The sequence below is a fragment of the Argiope bruennichi genome, chromosome 7 (genome assembly GCF_947563725.1).
Source record: "Argiope bruennichi chromosome 7, qqArgBrue1.1, whole genome shotgun sequence".
Lineage (NCBI taxonomy): Eukaryota > Metazoa > Arthropoda > Arachnida > Araneae > Araneidae > Argiope > Argiope bruennichi.
Genome location: NC_079157.1, coordinates 58062072 through 58082273, shown reverse-complemented (window position 1 = coordinate 58082273; position 20202 = coordinate 58062072). Strand labels below are relative to the sequence as shown.

The window sequence follows — 20202 nt, the reverse complement described above, 5'->3', positions numbered from 1 at the left end:
ATAACATCATAGTTAAAACACGAGACTTTTACAGTTTTTACATTGAAAATAGAGCAATGCAGTTAAAAATAAGAAAGTGGATGTGATTTGAATATATTAACTACTTGTATTAAAATTATACTATCATGGAGTAATTATTTTGATCACTTTGCAATGATTAATGCAGCAACCTAATGTCTAAATTTTGACTTCATTCAGAGACTCCATTCTACTTAAGATTGCTTCCTGTTTATGGTCTGGCGAATTCTAAATGAATGGTCATGGCCAAACGTTTTGACGTATGTATATCTCAATAGCTGAAGAAATGAAAGGATGTCTTAAACTTATAATTCCATTCCGAGTAACCGTTATATAGCTTGAAAATACAGCATTAAATCTACAAATTAAGTCATGGCATGCATCTAATATCTTTATCCTTGTATAGTATTGAATATTTGGGGAGTATGATACAAAAATGAACATATCCTTGTAACTTTATCATATTGCAAAATGAGGACACGTGTCTGAAAATCGCTCTCTTGTAGCTTTATAATGAGTCATTCATTTAGTTATTCAAATCTTACTTTTTTGTCTATACAATGAGTACTTAAGGTTTAAACTGGATTCAATTTTGTTTAGATATATTGCCATAACGTTTTGAAAGTAACATTAGATTTATACTATGACCGACCTCATAGTTTTGAACAAGGGTTACAATGACGACCCACTTCTTCAAATTTCTATCCCACACAGAGTAGGCATTTGTGGTTCAAAGTCAGATTCAACGTGCACTAAACAAACAAATCTAATATTATTTTAGAAACCTTTTAATCTCAATTCGAGGTTCCACGACCATATCCTGGCAGCTCACGACAGCTTAGGATTATTTTATTGCTTGTAGCACATCCGCCCCAATCATTATGTACGGTTCCAACTGTAGTTTCTAATCTCTTTTATCCTTATTTAATGCAAAGATCAAACCTAAATAAGTATGTAAAAACAATAGAAAGCTCTAGTGCGACGTTATTTCAATTTCTGACAGAACATTAAGAAACCTAGATCACTATAATAATTCTTCTCTTGTAAGTTCTTGCTGTTGTTTCTTGGACAAAACTGAATGCTTTCAGTGCTGTTCTCTTTGAGGTAAGATTTATTATTAACGATATTTATTTAAAAGTGCAATTAGTTATTCCATAATAATGACAGTTTTCTTTAAATTATAGAAAATAAATTAAATTAAGCTTTATATATAACTTATTCTGATATAACTTATACATGCATGTTTCACTTCTTATCTACAATAGTCAAAATATTCTTCTATTCCTTGAAATGCATTGTTTTCTATTTATTTGCAACGTTAGATTTCTGAAATGTTATTTACTGTTTTCTTAAAGAGTAAATATCATTTTATTTAGAATAACTTTATATTATGTATTTGAAGAAAATATTAATATTTGAAGAAAATAGAATCTAAATGAATTTTTAAAAACCATTTAAGATTTTGTATGATAAATTAAATGAAGCACAGAAGGCAATGTTAGAAAATGTAGTTTGAGGTAAGATGGAAGTCAGCTTTGATACAGGTAAATGGTGGATTATTATGCAGTTCATGGTTTTGAAAATTCATCATGTGAAAACATAATAAATGGCGGCCTCGGAGCACTTACTTAAGATTTGTAAGTACGTCTACTATCGACATCACCACAAGACAAAAATATCCTTTTGTCATTTTCATGTTTCCTATTTGAACAAATTGAACAAAACTTGCAAACACAATTGGAAATTTTGTCAAGTAGGTAATTTGCTAATATTCGAGGTTGAAATGAAGATTAGTGTACTCCCCGAGTTTGTCGCCGATATGGCAATCCAACGGAACGCTCTTCTAACAAAACTAATGCGGTTTTATTTACTACTTTTTACAATGGTTGAATTGTACATAAATTATAACTATTTTATGAAAAATGTTAAATTAAAAATAATAAAAGAAATATCGATCAAAGATTTTAATTTTGTTCTTTATTATAATTAAAAGTTTTTTTACAACTAATAAGACACTGCAATTTTATTATTAATGTGAATACGAACAGAAAATATTTATTCTTTTGCAATTTTTAACTGTCAGTATACACTTTAAAAAATCGTCTGAATTCTTACTTTATGAAATCGTCTGCATTCTTATTTTAAAAGTCAGCTGCAATGGAATTCTTCGCAGTTCTCATAATTCTTTTGGTGCTCTAACGGTTGATTCCCTTGATAATTTGTTATGTCGGCAATTGTGCGAGAATGGATGTTGGGTAAATGGGTTGGCAGACAATATTTCGAACCTGAAGAATGGATGAAGGGTGAGTGGAATATATATATATATATATATATATATATATATATATATATATATATATATATATATATATATATTTACGAGTTGATAAAATTAGAAAAGGATGCTTGTTTGAAATGTTGTATGGAGAATGGTTTGATTGCTTCTAAGTGTCCTTATATTCAATGTGCTATCGAAGCTACTATATTCCCGCTCCCGCTGCTAGCGAAGCCGTAGGATGTTTTTTAAGTTAAAAAATTCTGCCCGGTGCCTTTTACAGATGTCGAAGGCATCGCATGCTCTAACTTTTGCTCTGCACCCAACAGGCTGGCGTAGCCATTATGTGAAGAAGCCGTTGAAGATATGTTTGTTTACTTTGTCCGCCATCTTTATTGGCTACTTGGCATCCTTGGCGCAGCAAGGGGCATACTAAACTTCACTTTTACCTTATTCGAATATGACACATACTTCATAAAATATTTATCGATCACACTATCTTACTATGCATCATATTTATGTCCTTTCACTTGCAATCATGAAACTATTTTCCATGCAAAAATACTATAGATGCTTTCATAGTATACATAGCATATGCACGGAAAAATACTTTTTATGGTTGAATAGTTAGATAGATTTTTTCCCCTTCGTAAAACGAACGATTATTATGTTGTTTGTTCAATAGTCATGCTAAAAATTTTAAAATTTCAGGACAACAATGTAATTTATTGTTGGTAATTAGACAAAAAATATATTTAAAAATGTGCCTAAATTCAGAAAAAAATGCGCAAATATTAAGTTACCGTAATAAAAAAAATATTATTTTTTTTATTTTAAGATAAAAAAAATCATTTTTGTGCTATAACAATTTCGGAAATTATAGTGGAAGAAACAGCAAAACTTCACTTCAATTTTAATTCAAATTTCAAAGAAAAAAATCCGAGGTGCACATTCTCACCTTCCAAAGTTTATATGTGCCATGTTTTGTAGCTCTATGGCAAACAATGTGTATACAGAGCGCCAACACATACATTAATATATTCATCTTTATTATTAGTAGATTTAACTAAGACAAATTGAGTATTTGAATTTTGAATATGAATTTGTCCTTATTTCATCTTGTTGAATTGTAACCAGGACATATAATTTTACATTTGTTGAATAATAATACGTAGAGGATTACTTTCATGATTATCTGATAAATATGTTTAAATTTCGATTTCATTCTTCTTCAAATTATTGTTTTCAGATTTTAAATAACCACTTGCACAATGTCAACATACCGATGCAAAGAAGAAATGCCCTTCCTAGAAAGGAGTGTAAAGGAACTTGGTTGGATCAAGTCGAACTACTGTCTTCTTATAGCAGGCATCGCTGGTATAGATTTCGCAGAAGAGTTACTGAAAAAATTCCCTAAATTGAGGATAATAGCCACAGACAAAGAAACGCAACTGATAGAGTCGGCTCGATACTACAATACTTATGATAATGTTACATATTGCGTTGCAGATATCGAAAAAAGGTATGCAAAGCGTGAATTTTCATATATTTCACTTGTTCCATAATGTGAAGATGGAATATTGAAATAAAGTTTTCATTTCCTGATATGCTAGGATTTTGAAATTTTTTTCTGCAGTAATGCAATTACTATAAAAATGCATTCCCTTAATGTTTTTAAAATTCTATATTTAGTTAATTGATTTATTAATTTTTAATGCGTTTGAAAAAAATTAATTTCAAGATTTTAATGGTAATAAATTATTAAAATCTAAAAGAAAAATAATTCTTAAAAATTCAATTTTCATTGTAAAAATTAATGTGTTTAATTTTTTTCTTTTTTATTTTTGTAATGAAACATCTTTTTTAAGAATCATAATAAGTAAAATTATGTCAAGCGTTTTAAAATCCGGCTTCCTTAGTAATTTAAAGAGTAGAAAATTTTGTAATTTATCAAATTTTGAGATGAAACCCTATTTATAAAAGCATCGAGATGTTGTTGGAAATGCTTTAAATAAAGTGTAATTATAAGCGTTTATAATATTTTAAAATGTTCACGTATAAGAATTTTCATTACATTATTCATTGCAATTAGAAACAGTTGTTTTAAGGAAATCTACCTATTGCAATGATTTTCAAGACACGACTTTTAGAAGAATCCCTACAGGGCCGGCCGGGATAGCCTGGTTGGTAGAGCGTTGGATTCGTGTCCCTTTGGTTGCGAGTTCGAACCCCGCCGGCCGAAGATTCCCCGTGTGATTGGTAGCTGACGCGCGTATAAATCTGTCGTGCTCACAAAGTCCTCCATGTCGTACTGGATCAGGGGTGATTGTTTTCTGATTCAGGTCTAAATTACGATCTGTGGATGAGTGAATGAAGTCCGTCCCGTAAAAAGGGTTGTGACGTGTGTGTAGCTAAGTCGTTCTCTTGGCCCTAGATGGCGCTAAAATAAAAAGAGAAACGCACCCACCGGCTTAAAATCGCTGTCTTCGTAACAGCGGGCTTGTCCATGGCAAGTGCCATAGAAAACAAAATCCCTAGATTCCTGAAAGTTCTTAGAGTTTGAACCTAAAATCACCGTCTTTTTAAAAGTATAAATTATATGCGCATAACACTTTGCCCTTGTTATCATGTGAACGCGATAACTAATGCAATTTAGACTGAATTTGAAATTCTGAAAGGAAGATTTAAAATCCCGACGATTTCATGGAAGGATCATCAAACTCAAAGGGGGAAATTTTCATTTCCCTAAAACTCCGCCCCACCGGATTGGAGCACTTCAGACAGTTGATTCTTGCCCACCCTGCTTGGTACAGAAATGGTGGAGGGTCGTCTACCTCCTACGGATGACGGGACATTCTTCCCACGGGAAAGGTTGTACCGTGGCCGGTGACGGTTCTTAGGATTCAACCTTAGTTCCCGCCAATACTGCCACGGTGATCCGATGGTTCAAATTTTTCTGTATGCCTGAAGGAGGGTCAAAGTAGTCAATTTATGATTTCCATAAAACTCCTAACCTATTAAAGATTTAAAAATAAAAACTCTTAATATAAAAGTTTCTATCTGCCATCGCAACATCAGAAATTAAGAGTTTTTGGACATAAATTGAGTAATGCTATTAGGACTCAAGTGTTGGAAAAGGCTACAGCAATATAAACTTGATCAGTTATGACTTGGCACATCAAAAGCCTATGGTTTTTGCTAATTGCATCCTATGGCTGAAGTTAAAAATATTACAATATACGTTTAACGTTTTGTTATTGTTAAGCACAGTAGCCGGGTGGTAAAATCTAGGCTTCGAAATTAGAATGTGGATTCCAGATAAGATTCCATCGAAGATTAGTTTCGTACGTGAGAAAAATGCCCATTTATACAAAAAAGGAATCTACCTTTCCGCTCCAGAACGTCGACAGAAAATGTTCATTGTTTTATTTTTAAAGTTATTGTGCTTACAGATAAACGTAATCTAAAAAGGAGATTTTCTATGAACTAGACGTGAACTAAAAAGTAGTGACTCCTCAATCTTGTAGCGAATTTTTATGCAATAGCTATGCCTTCTCTCTGCACACTCTGTATACGAGAAAATAAAATTCCATTATTCTTACCATTTACTTTTAGTATATCTGTTATAAGCGTATAATTTGATGACAATAATAATATGCATTTAAGATTAAATGTGTGTAGTTTACTTTAATTTTGCTTGCAATCATGTACTTATTTGAATTTTTCTAGAGAGACACTGAAATTTTGGTTTGGGACAGCACGAAAAATACTTTCCTATCATAATTTGGAAAGAGTAACTAATGTGAAGACTGCTTTTGAAAATTTTTACGACTTGCTAGTTCCCGGAGGGACACTTGCAGTTCGTTTCACTCCACAGAATTGTATTTTCAAATGGATAAAAGAGGTTTCCTTTAGATGGAGGCAGTTTGTAGGTGTAAGAATTGTATTTCTCTTAATTAGTTACTCTTTTATGTTACATACTTTTATTTAATTTTTTCATGTTTCTATATATGGAACTTCATAATTGAATTTCCAATTACTCTCTAATGTCCTAGAGTTAACTTCTGTGCAAGTATTCTCTAGATGATAGCACGACATTAGTATTTTCGGACTTTAATTGATATTAAACTCTTCCATTCCTAAGATCACTATTTCATAACTGCTGAAACTCGGAATACTGAAATGTTTGAATTTCTCTTTCCTGTCTCCTCACAAACCGAAATGACAGCCCTTGCTTTTAAGGGCCTGATATACAAAAGGAAAAACCGCTTAGTTGAGGGCTGTTGTACAAATATATGTTCATAAACCCTTTGAGAGTTTTCAGAAAACCACCCTGATTTCAAATTCACGTAGGAAAATTTTTTGATGCATAAAGCACGCGCCAAAGGTATTCAATCAAATACCCTTAACGAACGAGGATAGAAATTTCACCAAGATATCCGAACATATCCCTTAAACATAACTCTCTTGAAAGAGCGTTTAGGGCTTCTCGGTATTGATAGTTAATAGATATTTCAAATAAATTTTTAATTTGTAGAGTGGCGTAACCTGCTAGTGCCTTTAAGAAAAGATTGATTTCAAGACTCTATAATACTTATAAGGAATTATGAACTAGAGACTTTAAAAAGAAATAATTAAAATTAAAAAAAAATCTACTTTTTGAAGTTCAATAACTAAAGTGTATTTTTAAAAATCGTTTTTATTTAATAACTCCCACCGTCCAAAAATATATCCTCCACCGTGATATTTTTAATATTATTCTTTTCTGAATATATGGTATACATTTAGAAGAAATTACAATTTCAGCTAAATAGTTTAAGTCTATTGATATTATGTATTCATAAATTCCAAATACAAATCTTAATTAAAATTGGGATTTGGCCTACTTCAAAGCATCCTGACTAACACATTCTATTCTCGTTTTTTTTTTTTTTCTTTTACCTTTTTGCAGTTGCAATAATCTTTGAATACACAATTACACTCACTATCAGCCTATGGTTTTGATTTGATATTTCTCTTTTGCAAGACGGTACTAATTTCATTAAATTTCTTTATTTTTTGGAATAGCAGATTTTAATTGATTTTACACAATAAACGATATTATATTTAATGAAACAAAAACTTTACACATAGTCAAAAAAATGTATACCAACTAAAATCGGTCAATTTTCAAAAAGTGTGACATTTTCTTTGCTAGGTTACAAATTATTTGTCTGCTTAAATAATTTTCAACGTATTTTAAAATGAATAACATATTTTCAAACAGGGAAAATAATAATTAACTACGTTCACGTTGGTGAATTGCATATTCATAAGATAATTTATAATCAGTTTGTCACTCCTTTTTTTCTTTTATATTACAAATCTAAAATTTTGTTCAGAGTTGCATTTTTGATATTATAATATTTTCAAATTTTTTTATTAGATATATAGATTTAAATTGCATTTTGATTCTATATGAGCGGCTCTATTTCATAGGTAATTTGTTAAAAGATTCGTTGTAATATTTATGATTTTGAATTATATGTTCAGTTATAAATATCGCTCACTTTTGTAATATTACTTATTGATAAAGTAATAGTTATTAGCTAATATAATAAATATAACACTGATCAATACTGAATTCTTCTACTCAAATATTAAACATTGGAATAAGTGTAAAAAAAAAAAAAAAAAAAAAAAAACCCAGAAAGGTACAGCAAGTCAGTCACGAGTATGGTCTTGATATTCCATTTTAAGGCCCATATTTAGACATATCATTGACGATTAATCTCTGTAAGATTATTGCTACCCCTTTTGGTGAATGCCGTAAAGAGTAAATCTCACTCTCCTGGAACTAGCATTCTGCGAGCATCCAATACAAAGAAAATAGTGATTGTTTGCGCTCAGTAAGATTTTCGCATATCTGTTAATTAGTGCGATATGCGCTTAACTGTTAGAAAGATTGCAGTTATGTAAATTTTATCAATTCTTGTAAAATTTGTCGCATCGAAAATATGTCTTAATAGTAATTATTGTCAATAAGTAAACGGGAAGTAATTTCTGTCTGCTCCATGCTAATATTAACCGGTAATAGATTTCAGAATGCCATCATTCTTTTAGGGTAGTGTGGTGTAATTAATCTTGGAATATCCGGCTACGAGAAATGAAATCAAAATCTGTTGTGATGTATTACTTAATCATTAATATATTTTTAATTATTTTTAGGATTTGAAAGCAACATCTCTTCCACAGTTAACAGAGGAGAATTCCGATATTTCCTTTCAAAATATGCTGAGATCTATTGGCTTTGAGATTTTGTATTTCAGAAACGTAGATGAATGTAGACAGTTTAAATCAGACGCCCAATGTAAAAGTAAGTATGTAATATTTCGTATGAGTTTAAACGAGAATTTTATCTTTTCGTCCTTTTCCTACACTTTCACAATAAGATAATTTACATTAATTACGATGTTATTGAAGTTTTACGATTAACTTCGTCGTATGTTGGAGAGAATCGAGTATCTAATTTCAACTTTTACCGCAGACCTAGCGCAAACTTTGATGCTATGATATTAAAAACATTTTTGATTATCATTTTTGTATATTCCAAAGTAAGTTTTGATGAATTTAATCCAGAATAATATACGATTTGAGTGTAAGCATCATGCTCTAAAAGTACTTAAAAATAATAAAAGCATATTATTAGAATAGGCATAAATTCCATATGCATTGATCGAGCGGTGTTTAGTTAGTTTGTCGAAAAACAAACTGGCAGACTTTCAGAAATTGATTTCATCTAATCCATCAATTTAATAAAAATTTTCATTAAAATTTGATAAAAAAAATTTTACAAAAATTTACGTTTTTGCGTCATGATGCTTATTAAAGTTAATTCGACTAGCTTATTGTATTTGTATATCGTATCAAGCTCACAGTCTGATATAATTTCAAAAATACATTTTCCAGATTTATTAATAACTAAAAAGAGAATATTCAGCAAATACCTGAAGGTCACATTTTTTAACGGTTACAATATTTTGTGTATATGTGTTTTGATTTTTGTCTTCGAGAAATAAAAATTGGTAATAGTATCTTTTTTAAATAATTTTTCATATTCTCCCAAATTTTGCATATTCTCCTAAATGGTCAATATCTTAATGGCTTCAATTCTTGAATAGCCAATTTGACAATTACTCTAAATAGTCTCGTATACATTGTCCATCCAAGCGTTAGGTTTAAGTCTTTTTTACTAATGCACTTATAAAAACTTGCTCAAGCGAAAATTCTTGACATCATTATAAAGTAGTATAGTAAGCAGTACTACTATTTTATATAGTATTAAGAACATAGATTAGCATCCATAATGTTTCTGCACGGTAGTCACCACCACAATGATATGCAAATTGTGCCCTGTTACATATTGGCTATCATTAGCATAATTTTTAATTTATCTAAAATCTTCAAATAAATTTTTTCAATAACGGCGTCGAGATATTTTCAGTTGTTAAAGAGTCTTGATTGATTTCCATTAATTTTTTTTTCTCTAAAATGGTTGCAAAATTTCTCGTGATCGATCTCCAAACTTTGTTCTAAATTTGATATTAAAAAGTATGGGAATTTCTGATTTAATAACAATTTTAATAAATTTTATGACTTTTGAGAAATTAATTTGCATAATCTTCTAGTTGCATAAATTTTGCCAAAATTTGGTTTGATGCAGCCAGATACGGAATGTTGGCCTGATCCGGCCAGTCTTTGGAATTATGAAGTTGAAAAGTTGGTTCTAAGTCTGAAATGAAACCATTTTCAATGAACTTAAAAGCTTGAGACCTTTTTCAGCTAAAAAAAATCTACCTTATATCTTCTATTGTTGTTTTCTCTAAAAGACCATTGGATTCTTCAAATTTTGTGGCCATTACTTCTATATTGGAGACTAGAGAAGAATATGCTGAGCTTAGAATTAAAGGTTCATCCCTGTTTCACATTTTCATTGTTACTATGTTCTCACCTGATATCAAGAATATCGGTGAATTTCAGGAGGATAAAAAAAACAAAAACAAAAAAAAAAAAACAATCAATGTGTACATTTCCATTTCCTGATAAGCAGCTTATCCACTGGTGAGACAAGCTGGTCCTAGCAGTACCCTATTCTGTTGTTTCTGAACATCCTTTTCTATGTAGGAAGATATTCGGGGTGGTCATTTAAACTATTTGTACAAGAGAGGTTATTGTTACTTTAGATATGGCTATGTTAAACTAAATAATTCTTAAAAAATGTACTTTAGATATAGGAATAAGGTCATCTTTTCAGTGGCGAGTTGTTGCTTCCTTGGTAAAAGTAATAGTAGCGAAATTGCTTTCAAGGCTCATTGTCCAGAGAAAGGTGTATTTCTATATGAAGGGCTCATAATAGGATCTATTTTGCGTTGATCTCAGACAAGATATTTTTATTCTCGGCGATTCGGTCACTCAATCTTTCCTGGATGCTGAAACGCTATTGAGGATTTTTCATTTCTTGAAAGGTTAGAAACGTTTCCAGGTTTATTTATTATTTACTTTCTCCCATACGAAATAAGCAAGGAGAAAATATTGTAATTGTCAAAAAATTCGAACTCGACATTTTGACGAATCTCCATGTTTCGTATTTTCTTGATTCCCAAAAGCACATTTTTGGAATTATGTCTATCTCTCTATGAATAGGACAGTTCAAAACCACTTTGAGCTAGATGGATGAAATTTAGTGCATGAAATTTAGACCAAATTTGTAGATTTCTATCAAATTTTAAGCAAAATCCGCTCAAAGGAAGTCTGTCTGTCCGGCTATCTGAATATAAACCATCGCAATAATTACAAAACGAAGAGAACCAAATGGATAACATAGCGTTCCCACATTTAAAATTTAAAGCAGAGATTGTATAAAATTTGGTACCAAATCCAACAATGGGTTGACCGTTTGTCTGTGTTTTTTCATGCATATAAATGGAATAACTCAAAAATGCAATGACATAAATGAAATTTGGTGTGTGATCTTGTTGCAACAATTGCAGATTTATATGAAATTTTGGCTTCAATCGACTAGGGAAAAAAACGCCCAAAATACGTATTCAGTTTTCGGGCATTTGAGTATCAATCACATCCCAGTCTTTACTGGACTAATTCACGAGCTAATAGGTTGATCGTAACTATTATTAACTATTCGCGGTTAATAATACACAAGAACATTTGTTAGAAAGTATATAAAAATTTTTTAGGAAACCGCTCCCGCTTGTTTCTTATTGCATACCATTACCTTATGATCTAGACATTCGGAGGTCTGCGTAGATATCGCCAACTAAAATCCGAATGCAGAAAAATTGCTGCTTTTTCTTTTATGGTACCATCAAACGCATCGCTTTTTTTACTTTCACATATATGTAGTATAGCGGAAGTATAGTAATTGTCAAAAAATTCGAACGCGAGATTTTCACAAATCTCCACTTTTCAGAGTTCGAAAAACACATTTTTTTGGAAAATATCCATCTGTCTTTTTTATGACAAAGAGAACTCAAAAATGCTTTTATCTGGAAGGATGAAATTTTGTATAAGATCTTTATACCAAATTAGTAAATGTCTGTCAAATTCTGAGCAAAATCTACTCAGAGGAAATCTGTATGTCAGGCTGTTCGAATGTACGAGGGGTGATCCAAAAAAAGTTTACAAGTCAAAGGAAAAATGCTTTATTAACAATAGACACAGGATACAAATGGTAATTAAGAGACATATGGGGCGGTCCCTTCTCTACATAATCACCAAACCTGTTGAGGCATTTATCACACCGCTGGACCAATTTGTTTAACCCATTTTGGTAACAACAGGTCTCTGACTATTGAGCTAGTTCTCAGCACCTTTTTGAACATCACCGTCTGATATGAAACTTGTTTCGGATAAGTTTTTCTTCAATGCTGGGAAAAGGAAATAGTCACTGGGAGCTAAACCGAGGCTGTATGGAGGTGGGTGGGTCCAGACCTCCTACTTACACGTTTCCAGCAATCTCTACCCGCTTCAAAAGAACAACACTATTTCGAAACCTGTTGTCTACTCATTGCTTCGACTACGTACACTTCAACGATTTATCTGTGAATGTCCGATGCGGACAGATTATTGGCCCATAGAAATCGTAATACGGCTTGCATCTTTGCGTGAGACCACTTCTCTAGCCATCTTGCCATTACTGTCGCTGGTTCAGGTCTCGGTACTAACACTATCTGCTCGAACGACAGGTCTAAGACAACAAGTGTCATCTGTCTCCACACTGGGTAATAATATTCCCATCCATAAATTCTACTTTCCAAATACTGCTGCTTGTAAACTTTTTATGGATAGCCCTTCGTAATTTAACACGATAAGTACAAAACGAGGAGAGCTAGTTAGATTAAATTAGATACAGAGGATTAACATTTATAATTCAGATACCTATCAAATTTTGACCAAATACAACAAGGGGTTGATTCTCTGTCTATCTGTACTTTCAGAAACATGTAAACGCGATGACTCAAAGTCTGAATGACTTAAATATATCAAGTATGGTAAGTGATTTTGTGACTACACTTGTAGTTTTGTGTCAAATCTCTGTTCCAACAAGTAAATAAAACGTATCTAAAGCACAGAGTCGATTTTCGGATACTATTGACAACATGCCAGGGATTAATCGCCAAATAACTCGCCAAGGATGAGCGATAGATTCAGTAAAAATGCTAAATTCACGTCAAAGATTAATATTTTGTAACTGTTGTAGTCCAACGTTATGCAATGCATTTTCTGGAATAACACCTTTATCAGACAGAATGCGAGAAAGTTTTGGGACGATCACATCCTTTTGGTTTTTATTCTTACGTGATCGACACCTTTCTGTTAAAAATTAACTTTTGATTAATGACTGCCATTTATAGACTAAATATGCTACTGGTTCAAAGATTTAAAAAAATGTTTCAAAAATGGTCTATGTAATGAACAAAATGTTACGTTTTTGTCTTCAGTGATTCGTATTAACATTTTGTAATGAGAGAAAATTTTTAACTTGGTCTTGGTTTTTTTTTACAGAATTTCTGCTTTCTTGTTGCTTCCCACTCTTCACCACCCTTCCTGATCGAATGAAAAGGGGTTTTGTGGATGATATGTTCCATAGGTTTGCAAAATACTTTACAAAAGACGAACAGGGAGTTATAACTGTGCACTACAGAGTACGTGAAATGTTCCTCAAGAAGCCTCAAAAACTATTGTGAATTATTTTAATGTTGAAAGAAGCATATTGACGAGATCGACATTTTATTGTTTTTAGTGACTGTCCGGTGATTTTATCAAAGAATTGCATTATTGCATTAATACAAAACTGGGTTTTTATTACTTGTTGTTACTGTAAATAAAATTTTTCGTATATTTTGATGGTTATTTTAGAACAATAACTGTGTACAATTCTTGAGTTATTATTATATACAGTTTCATATGATACTTCACATATTTTAGCCAGTATTTATAGATGTTATACTTTTTATATACTTTAATTCGGCTTGATTTATTTTGTTTGTAAAGATGGAATTTTAAGATTCTCTTTCCATTCATTTCCTGGTTTTCTAGAGATTGGAAATTCTCTGCATTTATAATTTCTGAATATTGGAATTCGGGTTTTGCAATCGTAGAATTAGCTGGAAAATGCGGGTTGCTCATCGTATATTTTTAATAGGACATTGTTTGTCGGTTAGCATACTATTTGTAATTTACGACATACTTGAAGGCAAAACTCGTTCAAATGGTCTACAGATCAGACTTGTTCATAAAAAAATTGGCATGTACAGTACTGTGCAAATTAATTGGGACAAACACATAAATTTTCACAAATGTTGTTTAATTAGTATAGGTTAACTTACGTGCACAGTATAGCATTCTAATACAAAATATGTCCTCCTCTATCTTGAATGAGATCCTGTACACGGTTAGGCATGGATTCCACTAAATTAGAACATAAATTTTTGATCTCGTCACCACGAAATCAAACTTTTATAGCATTCTCAATAATTGTTTTCGTTGTTGAGCAATCCATTTTACTCAGATGTCTCTTTACAATGCACTACACATTTTCGATGGGATTTACATCAGGAGAATTACCAGGCCAATCAAAAACCATTATTTTCTGTTTTTGAAAAAAAAATTCGTTGTTAGCTTAGAAAGATGGCATGGAGCAAGATAATGTTGAAAGATATCACTACCAGCGAGCGTTTACATTATAGGCACAATTTTACTTTCTATTATAGAAATGTATTGTTTAGAGTTCATCATCCCTTCAACTAGTACTAAGCTGCCAGGTCTTTCAGAAGTAAAATAACCGTAAAACATCTGTTTCTGAGGGTGCTTAACTGTTTGAATAAGATGTTATTCCCTGATGGGCTCTCCACCACTTCACCTGACAAATCTTGGTCGAAACCTTTGCACAAGAAAATGCGTTTTGTCACTGAATACAACCTTCTTCCAATCTTGTGCAGTCCAGGATTGATATTTCCTGTCCCAATCCAAATGTTTTTTCTTCATTGCAGGTGTTAATAACTGTTTTTCTATTGGTTTTCTTGCAATTCTCCAAGCTTCACTAAGCCTTCATCGAACTCTCGATGAATCCACGCTCACACCAGTAGCTAATAATTCTCTCTGGAGATCTCTACTTGTTTTGTAAGCATGCATTGTACTATTTCGTACAAGAAATTTGTGTATTCGAAGTGTGGTCTTGCGTTTGCGTCCACATTTTGGAGACACTGCCCCAAAATTCTTTTGCTGATTAATAATCCTAGAAAAACTGGATATTCCAACTCCAATTACTGCAGCAGTATCCCTCACAGCCATAGAAGTATGCTGACTAAGGGTAACAATTCTAGTTCTTTTCCTGGGTGTGATATCCATTTTTTTTAATACACGCCAGAAGGAGACAATTCACACAAGCGATCACTTTTTACAGCAACTGAAGGGAAAAATTTTCGACATGTCATGATCACGTGGTCAAACCGGTTTAGACTAGTGAAGGGCAGTCACACGTTCTAAGAAAAGGCAGTTGAAAACGGTTTGAGGCAGAAAATCCCCGAGAAAGGAACAATTTTCTTAAAAAATCTGTTTGTCCCAATTAATTTGCATAGTACTGTAGTTACTTCTTGGATAGTAGGTACTTAACAAGAAAAGGGTTTCATAATTAATCAAAATAAGATTTTTCGTTGTCCATTAACTTAGCAATATATTATTATTCAAAATCCATTTTTATCTTAATTCAAAAACTAACTTTTCAATGATACCAATTTTATTTCTGTGCATTTTTTTTTTGTTAAATTTTATAAATGTTTTCGAAATATTTTAAAAATATTTTCTCACGTTACTTTTTATTATTTTATTTACTGCTTTTATTTTCACGCGCTTTGTGATAGCATTAGGTACATTCTCCTTGGGTGTGAGCGCAGTATCTTTGCTATAATTAAAAGCAAACTTCAAAATTAAGGATAAAAAAAGAAAGCTTAAAACGTTTTCCTAATATAGTATATAATGATGATTAGAGAACAGATTCGACTCTATTTTAAATATTTACAGATGGGGGGGGGATAAGTGTGCATAATTTTAAGATCCCAATTCCCATTTATTGTACTTAAGTCTCTGTGAATTTAGCTTCATCTTTTTTGAGACCATTTTCTAAAGCTTCCAAATATTGAACTTGATAATAGAAGTTACACATCTGGAATATTATTTTGAAAAATCTTTTTAATTATTTGCATTGTAGTCACTTTTGGCAACTAGAAATTTTGTCGAGAATATTTATTTTGCTTAATTTCAAATAACTCTTTGTGGCATGACTCGATGTTCATGATTCCCAAAACGGAGCGTTCTTAGACCGCGACAAATATTAAAACCGCATTAATTTAATAACCTTTCACCTGTTTATTTTATACATGAACCTACTAATGGAGTCGAATCTCGTGACGTCATAGTGCGGCATTGAAAAGAGGCAGTCGACTCACCATGATCGAATGGTCATAACACTGGTCTCAATCAAGAGATCGTAAGTTCGACTCCTACTAGAGACAATGCGATTCACAGTCTGTGTAAATATTTAATTCCTTCATTTTATGTTTTCCTTTATTTCATGTTCCAGAAGATTCTGGACCTTTCTTTAGTTTACCAGACAAATGTTCTGGACTTTTCTTACTGTCTCCAGAAAAGTATTCTGGAACTTTCCCTGCTAGTATAAAAGCAGAAGATTTGTCAGTCACTGTGTTCTCACTTGCGAGTTGAGTTAATAAATTGGTTTAGCTCTACTTCTTGTGTGTGTCATTAAGTTCCACACTAAAGAACCTACATGACAATAGTACCATTAAAATCTCCACTGTTTATCTAATCTTAATTAAATTTCATGTTATCTTTTGCGATAATGTAAATAGCAAAGATAATTTGTGAGAATCTTACTCTCGTGGAATGGAAGAAAATCACACGATTAAATATTTAATGAAACGAATGGCAATGGTTTGAATTTTATTGCCACAGTGAACTTTATCGTAGTAAATTAAGCAAATTGTTGTTTTTTTTTGTCAAAATTCATTTAAAATGTTAACAATTAAAATGGTAACATTCATGAGGTAACATTTTTAAATTTGAAAAAGGACTTAAAAATAAGCTTTTTGCAAAATCAAACTTTGTATGTTAAAATTTTAACAAAAAATAATCTCTTCTAAGATTAAGTTTCCAATCTCTATAATATTTGTCACTATTTGGTAATTATAGCAAAAACAGTTTATTTCATAGAACACCAAGATAATATTCGCCTTTCTTATTAGTGGAGATAATTATAGGCCAATAGGGTTAATTTTGAGGCCGTTACGTAAGTCGAATATATCAAGAAGCGATTGTATTCTCATTAGTTTTCTATTTTGAATCACTCGCAATTTCTGGAAATTTTTTAATCATGATGTTCCTTATATAGATGATCCATATATAATTCTTTTTGCTTTGTATCAAAGAATCGAGTGCTTAATCACAAAAATCATTGAAGATTGTACTTAATCCCTAGCACAATCTTTCAAGAAATTAAACTCTCCGGTCTTAAGCTGATAAAATCATTCTTTGGCATAGTAAGCGCCATTTTCTCAACTAAAAATAACTAAATATTTGAAAGCAGATGTGTTGGTAGAAAATTGGATAGGGCTGAATGGATATACTATATATATATATGTAACATTATTTGTGTTGAAGCAGGATGCAGTTTGAAGACAGTGAAAATACTTTTAATTTCATGACGTCGTTTTATTTCATTTTGAAGAAGCAAGCATATGTACAAGCGATGAGCACACAGAGCGACACAGAAAAGGAATGAGGAAAAAGCTCTTGGACATTTTATCCCTGGTCTTATATAACCTATGATTTTGATAGGGAAAATACTTCTTTACAGTGCTAATGTATTATGAGATTTCGATAGGGATTTTCATTACAGGCGCGGAGAAGGTAGGGGAAACACAGGGAGATTTTAAAAAAGAATTTGCTTGATCAGCGGTATGTTATCTCTTCACGCGTAGTGTGGGAAAGTTAGATTTTAGCTGATTCAACAATTTAACAAAGCTTCTCTTGCATTAATTAAGTAGAGACAGTGGAATTGGATCACGAAATAAGAGAATATTTTAGAATGAAGTTACTATGGGCTAAATTAAGATAAAATCTTGAAAATTAATTAAATTGAAATTAGAGTTAAAATATCATTATATATATATATATATATATATATATATATATATATATATATATATATATATATATATATATATATATATATATATATATATATATATATTGATAACTGAGATACATATCTTCGAATTTTTTTTAAGCTCTTTGTGCCGTGTTTTATGGTTTCTCAATTTTCCAGGTGGTATAATAGTAATGTTACGGCTGGTTGGCGTTCCCTCACCTATGACGGTGCATACCTCCTTGTGATACACCAGATTCCATTAAATACTTGTAATAGAATCTATTTTGCATGCTTTCTGGTGCATAAGTTGATATCTGCATGAGTCTGAAAGTCAGTTTTCTTCAGAAGTTTACATGACAAGGAAAATTCTCTTTGTGATTAAACTATACAGTGGCATGGAAGAGAATTTCACTGTATAAATACCTCTGTATACTGATTTTCTTGGAATAAAACCTGATTTTTCCTAATGAATAAAACATATTTTAAATTATTATAGGATCGCGTTCGTCTGATGATAATATCTGACTTCAGGACTAAAGGGCTCAAGGTTCGAAACCAAATCCATCAAAGAATCAATACGTAAGCTGGTCTGGTAAACGTTAATCCGGTCGAGATCAAACTAGATTCCTTGGTGTGATGCAGAAGTTTGAAGTGGAGGGAGGGGGGGGGGCACAGGTATCGTCTTCGTCATCTGACCGTGATTCAGAATTAAGAAGTGCATCCTAAAACAGCCTTACTGTTACTTTAAAACAGATCGTTAATACAAATAAACTAATTTATCATAAATATACATTTATGCAACTCCATTAACATGTCAAAGAAAAATTACATTAAAACAATTTAAGATTGTTAAAAGTATTTTTAATTCATTCGTAACGAGCCGGAAAAATACCACCCTATAAGTGGATCATATTAAATTAACAGATGATAAATTGGACTAAATTAATAATTTATTCTGTTTTTAATGTCTTAAAGTTTCATCTAAGATATTTTTCAGCTTTAAAATTCATAAATGCCCCAATATCGATGAATTAACTCGTTGGGTTAGCATTTTGAATTGAAAGTGCAAGCTTACAATTGGAAATGCCTGAGGAAATTTGAAGTTATGATCAAGCGAATGTCCGACCCCATATTTCCCCTTTAGCAAATTGCATCTTCATCAACTCAACATCAATAGCCAGATTAAGCTTTATAGCACCTTTAGGTAATGCAAATCCATTCATTTTTTGCTCTTTAGCTTCCGGAACTAGATATCTTTTTATTGATTTTAATTTTCATCTCTTTATAAGATATTATAAGCAATAAATTTTTACAAACTGAGATAATATATTATTTAATTTTGAATCACTTTCAAAACAGTTGATCTGAGTATCTCACTTACAAAAAATGCAGAAGCAATTTTAATAATAAAAAAAAAAGGTTGAACAAAAATTACAGAGCTTTTTAATACATTCTAAATACTATTTAATTACAGGATAGGACATCTTTTTTTTTTAAAAAAAATTATAAAGCAACATATTTTGTTAGAGCGATAAAACAACGTAATATATAAATCTACAAAATTTAAAGAATACTTAAGTTTATTTGAGCAAATTCGATAGCACGGCATATGTAATTAAAATTCTCTTTAAAAATATGTGGAGGTTTGGGGTTCTAAGTAGTTGCCTATTTATAAATCCATTCATGTCCAAACAAGCAAGGGATGCCTTGATGGGACAAAAATTCGATCTTCCGACAACGTCTACAGGCCTCAAAGACCAAAGCAGTTGAAAAGCGCTTTCTTGAAAAAAAATCTCCATTCTTTTTTTCTTTTTTTTACTGGTCCAGTTGTGGGAAAGAAAAAAGGGGGCTGGGGTGAGTTTTTGCTGCCAACACACAATAGATATGGAATTTCATTTCAACATCTGGAGATGTGTAGTAGAGCAAAATAATCCTGCAATGTTTAGTGAAGTGTTATCTAATTGTGCCCCTTTTTTACTAAAAATTACAAGAATAAGACTTCGCCTTATTTCTAACTCATGCTAAACTCAACATACCACCATTTCATATTTCTTCGTGTACTACTAACTCTCCCCCCTCCCTTCATAGAACCCCGCGCCTTCGTGCGAAGTAAACAAGCATGTGACCTTTGACCTCGCTTTCTCCCCACCACTGGGGACTTGAAGATGCCCACCGGTCTTTAATGCAG

The 20202-nt window shown here is 31.8% G+C and overlaps 1 protein-coding gene across 4 annotated transcripts; it reads left to right on the top strand.

Annotated features, from left to right (window-relative positions):
* Positions 1–1065: 1065 nt before the first annotated feature.
* On the top strand, positions 1066–13648 carry LOC129976367 (uncharacterized). 4 transcript variants are annotated; one of them, XM_056089898.1, is made up of 5 exons: positions 1066–1122; positions 3543–3815; positions 6023–6227; positions 8501–8648; positions 13355–13648. In XM_056089898.1, the coding sequence occupies exons 2-5, from the start codon at positions 3565–3567 to the stop codon at positions 13534–13536; spliced, it is 786 nt and encodes a 261-aa protein (XP_055945873.1). In that variant the 5' UTR covers positions 1066–1122; positions 3543–3564; the 3' UTR covers positions 13537–13648. The 4 variants fall into 4 exon arrangements, with proteins under 4 accessions (XP_055945873.1, XP_055945875.1, XP_055945872.1 ...); XM_056089900.1 differs by lacking the exon at positions 1066–1122 and adding an exon at positions 1596–1655 and having other exon boundaries at positions 6023–6221; XM_056089897.1 differs by lacking the exon at positions 1066–1122 and adding an exon at positions 1636–1655.
* The last annotated feature ends 6554 nt before the right edge of the window (positions 13649–20202 follow it).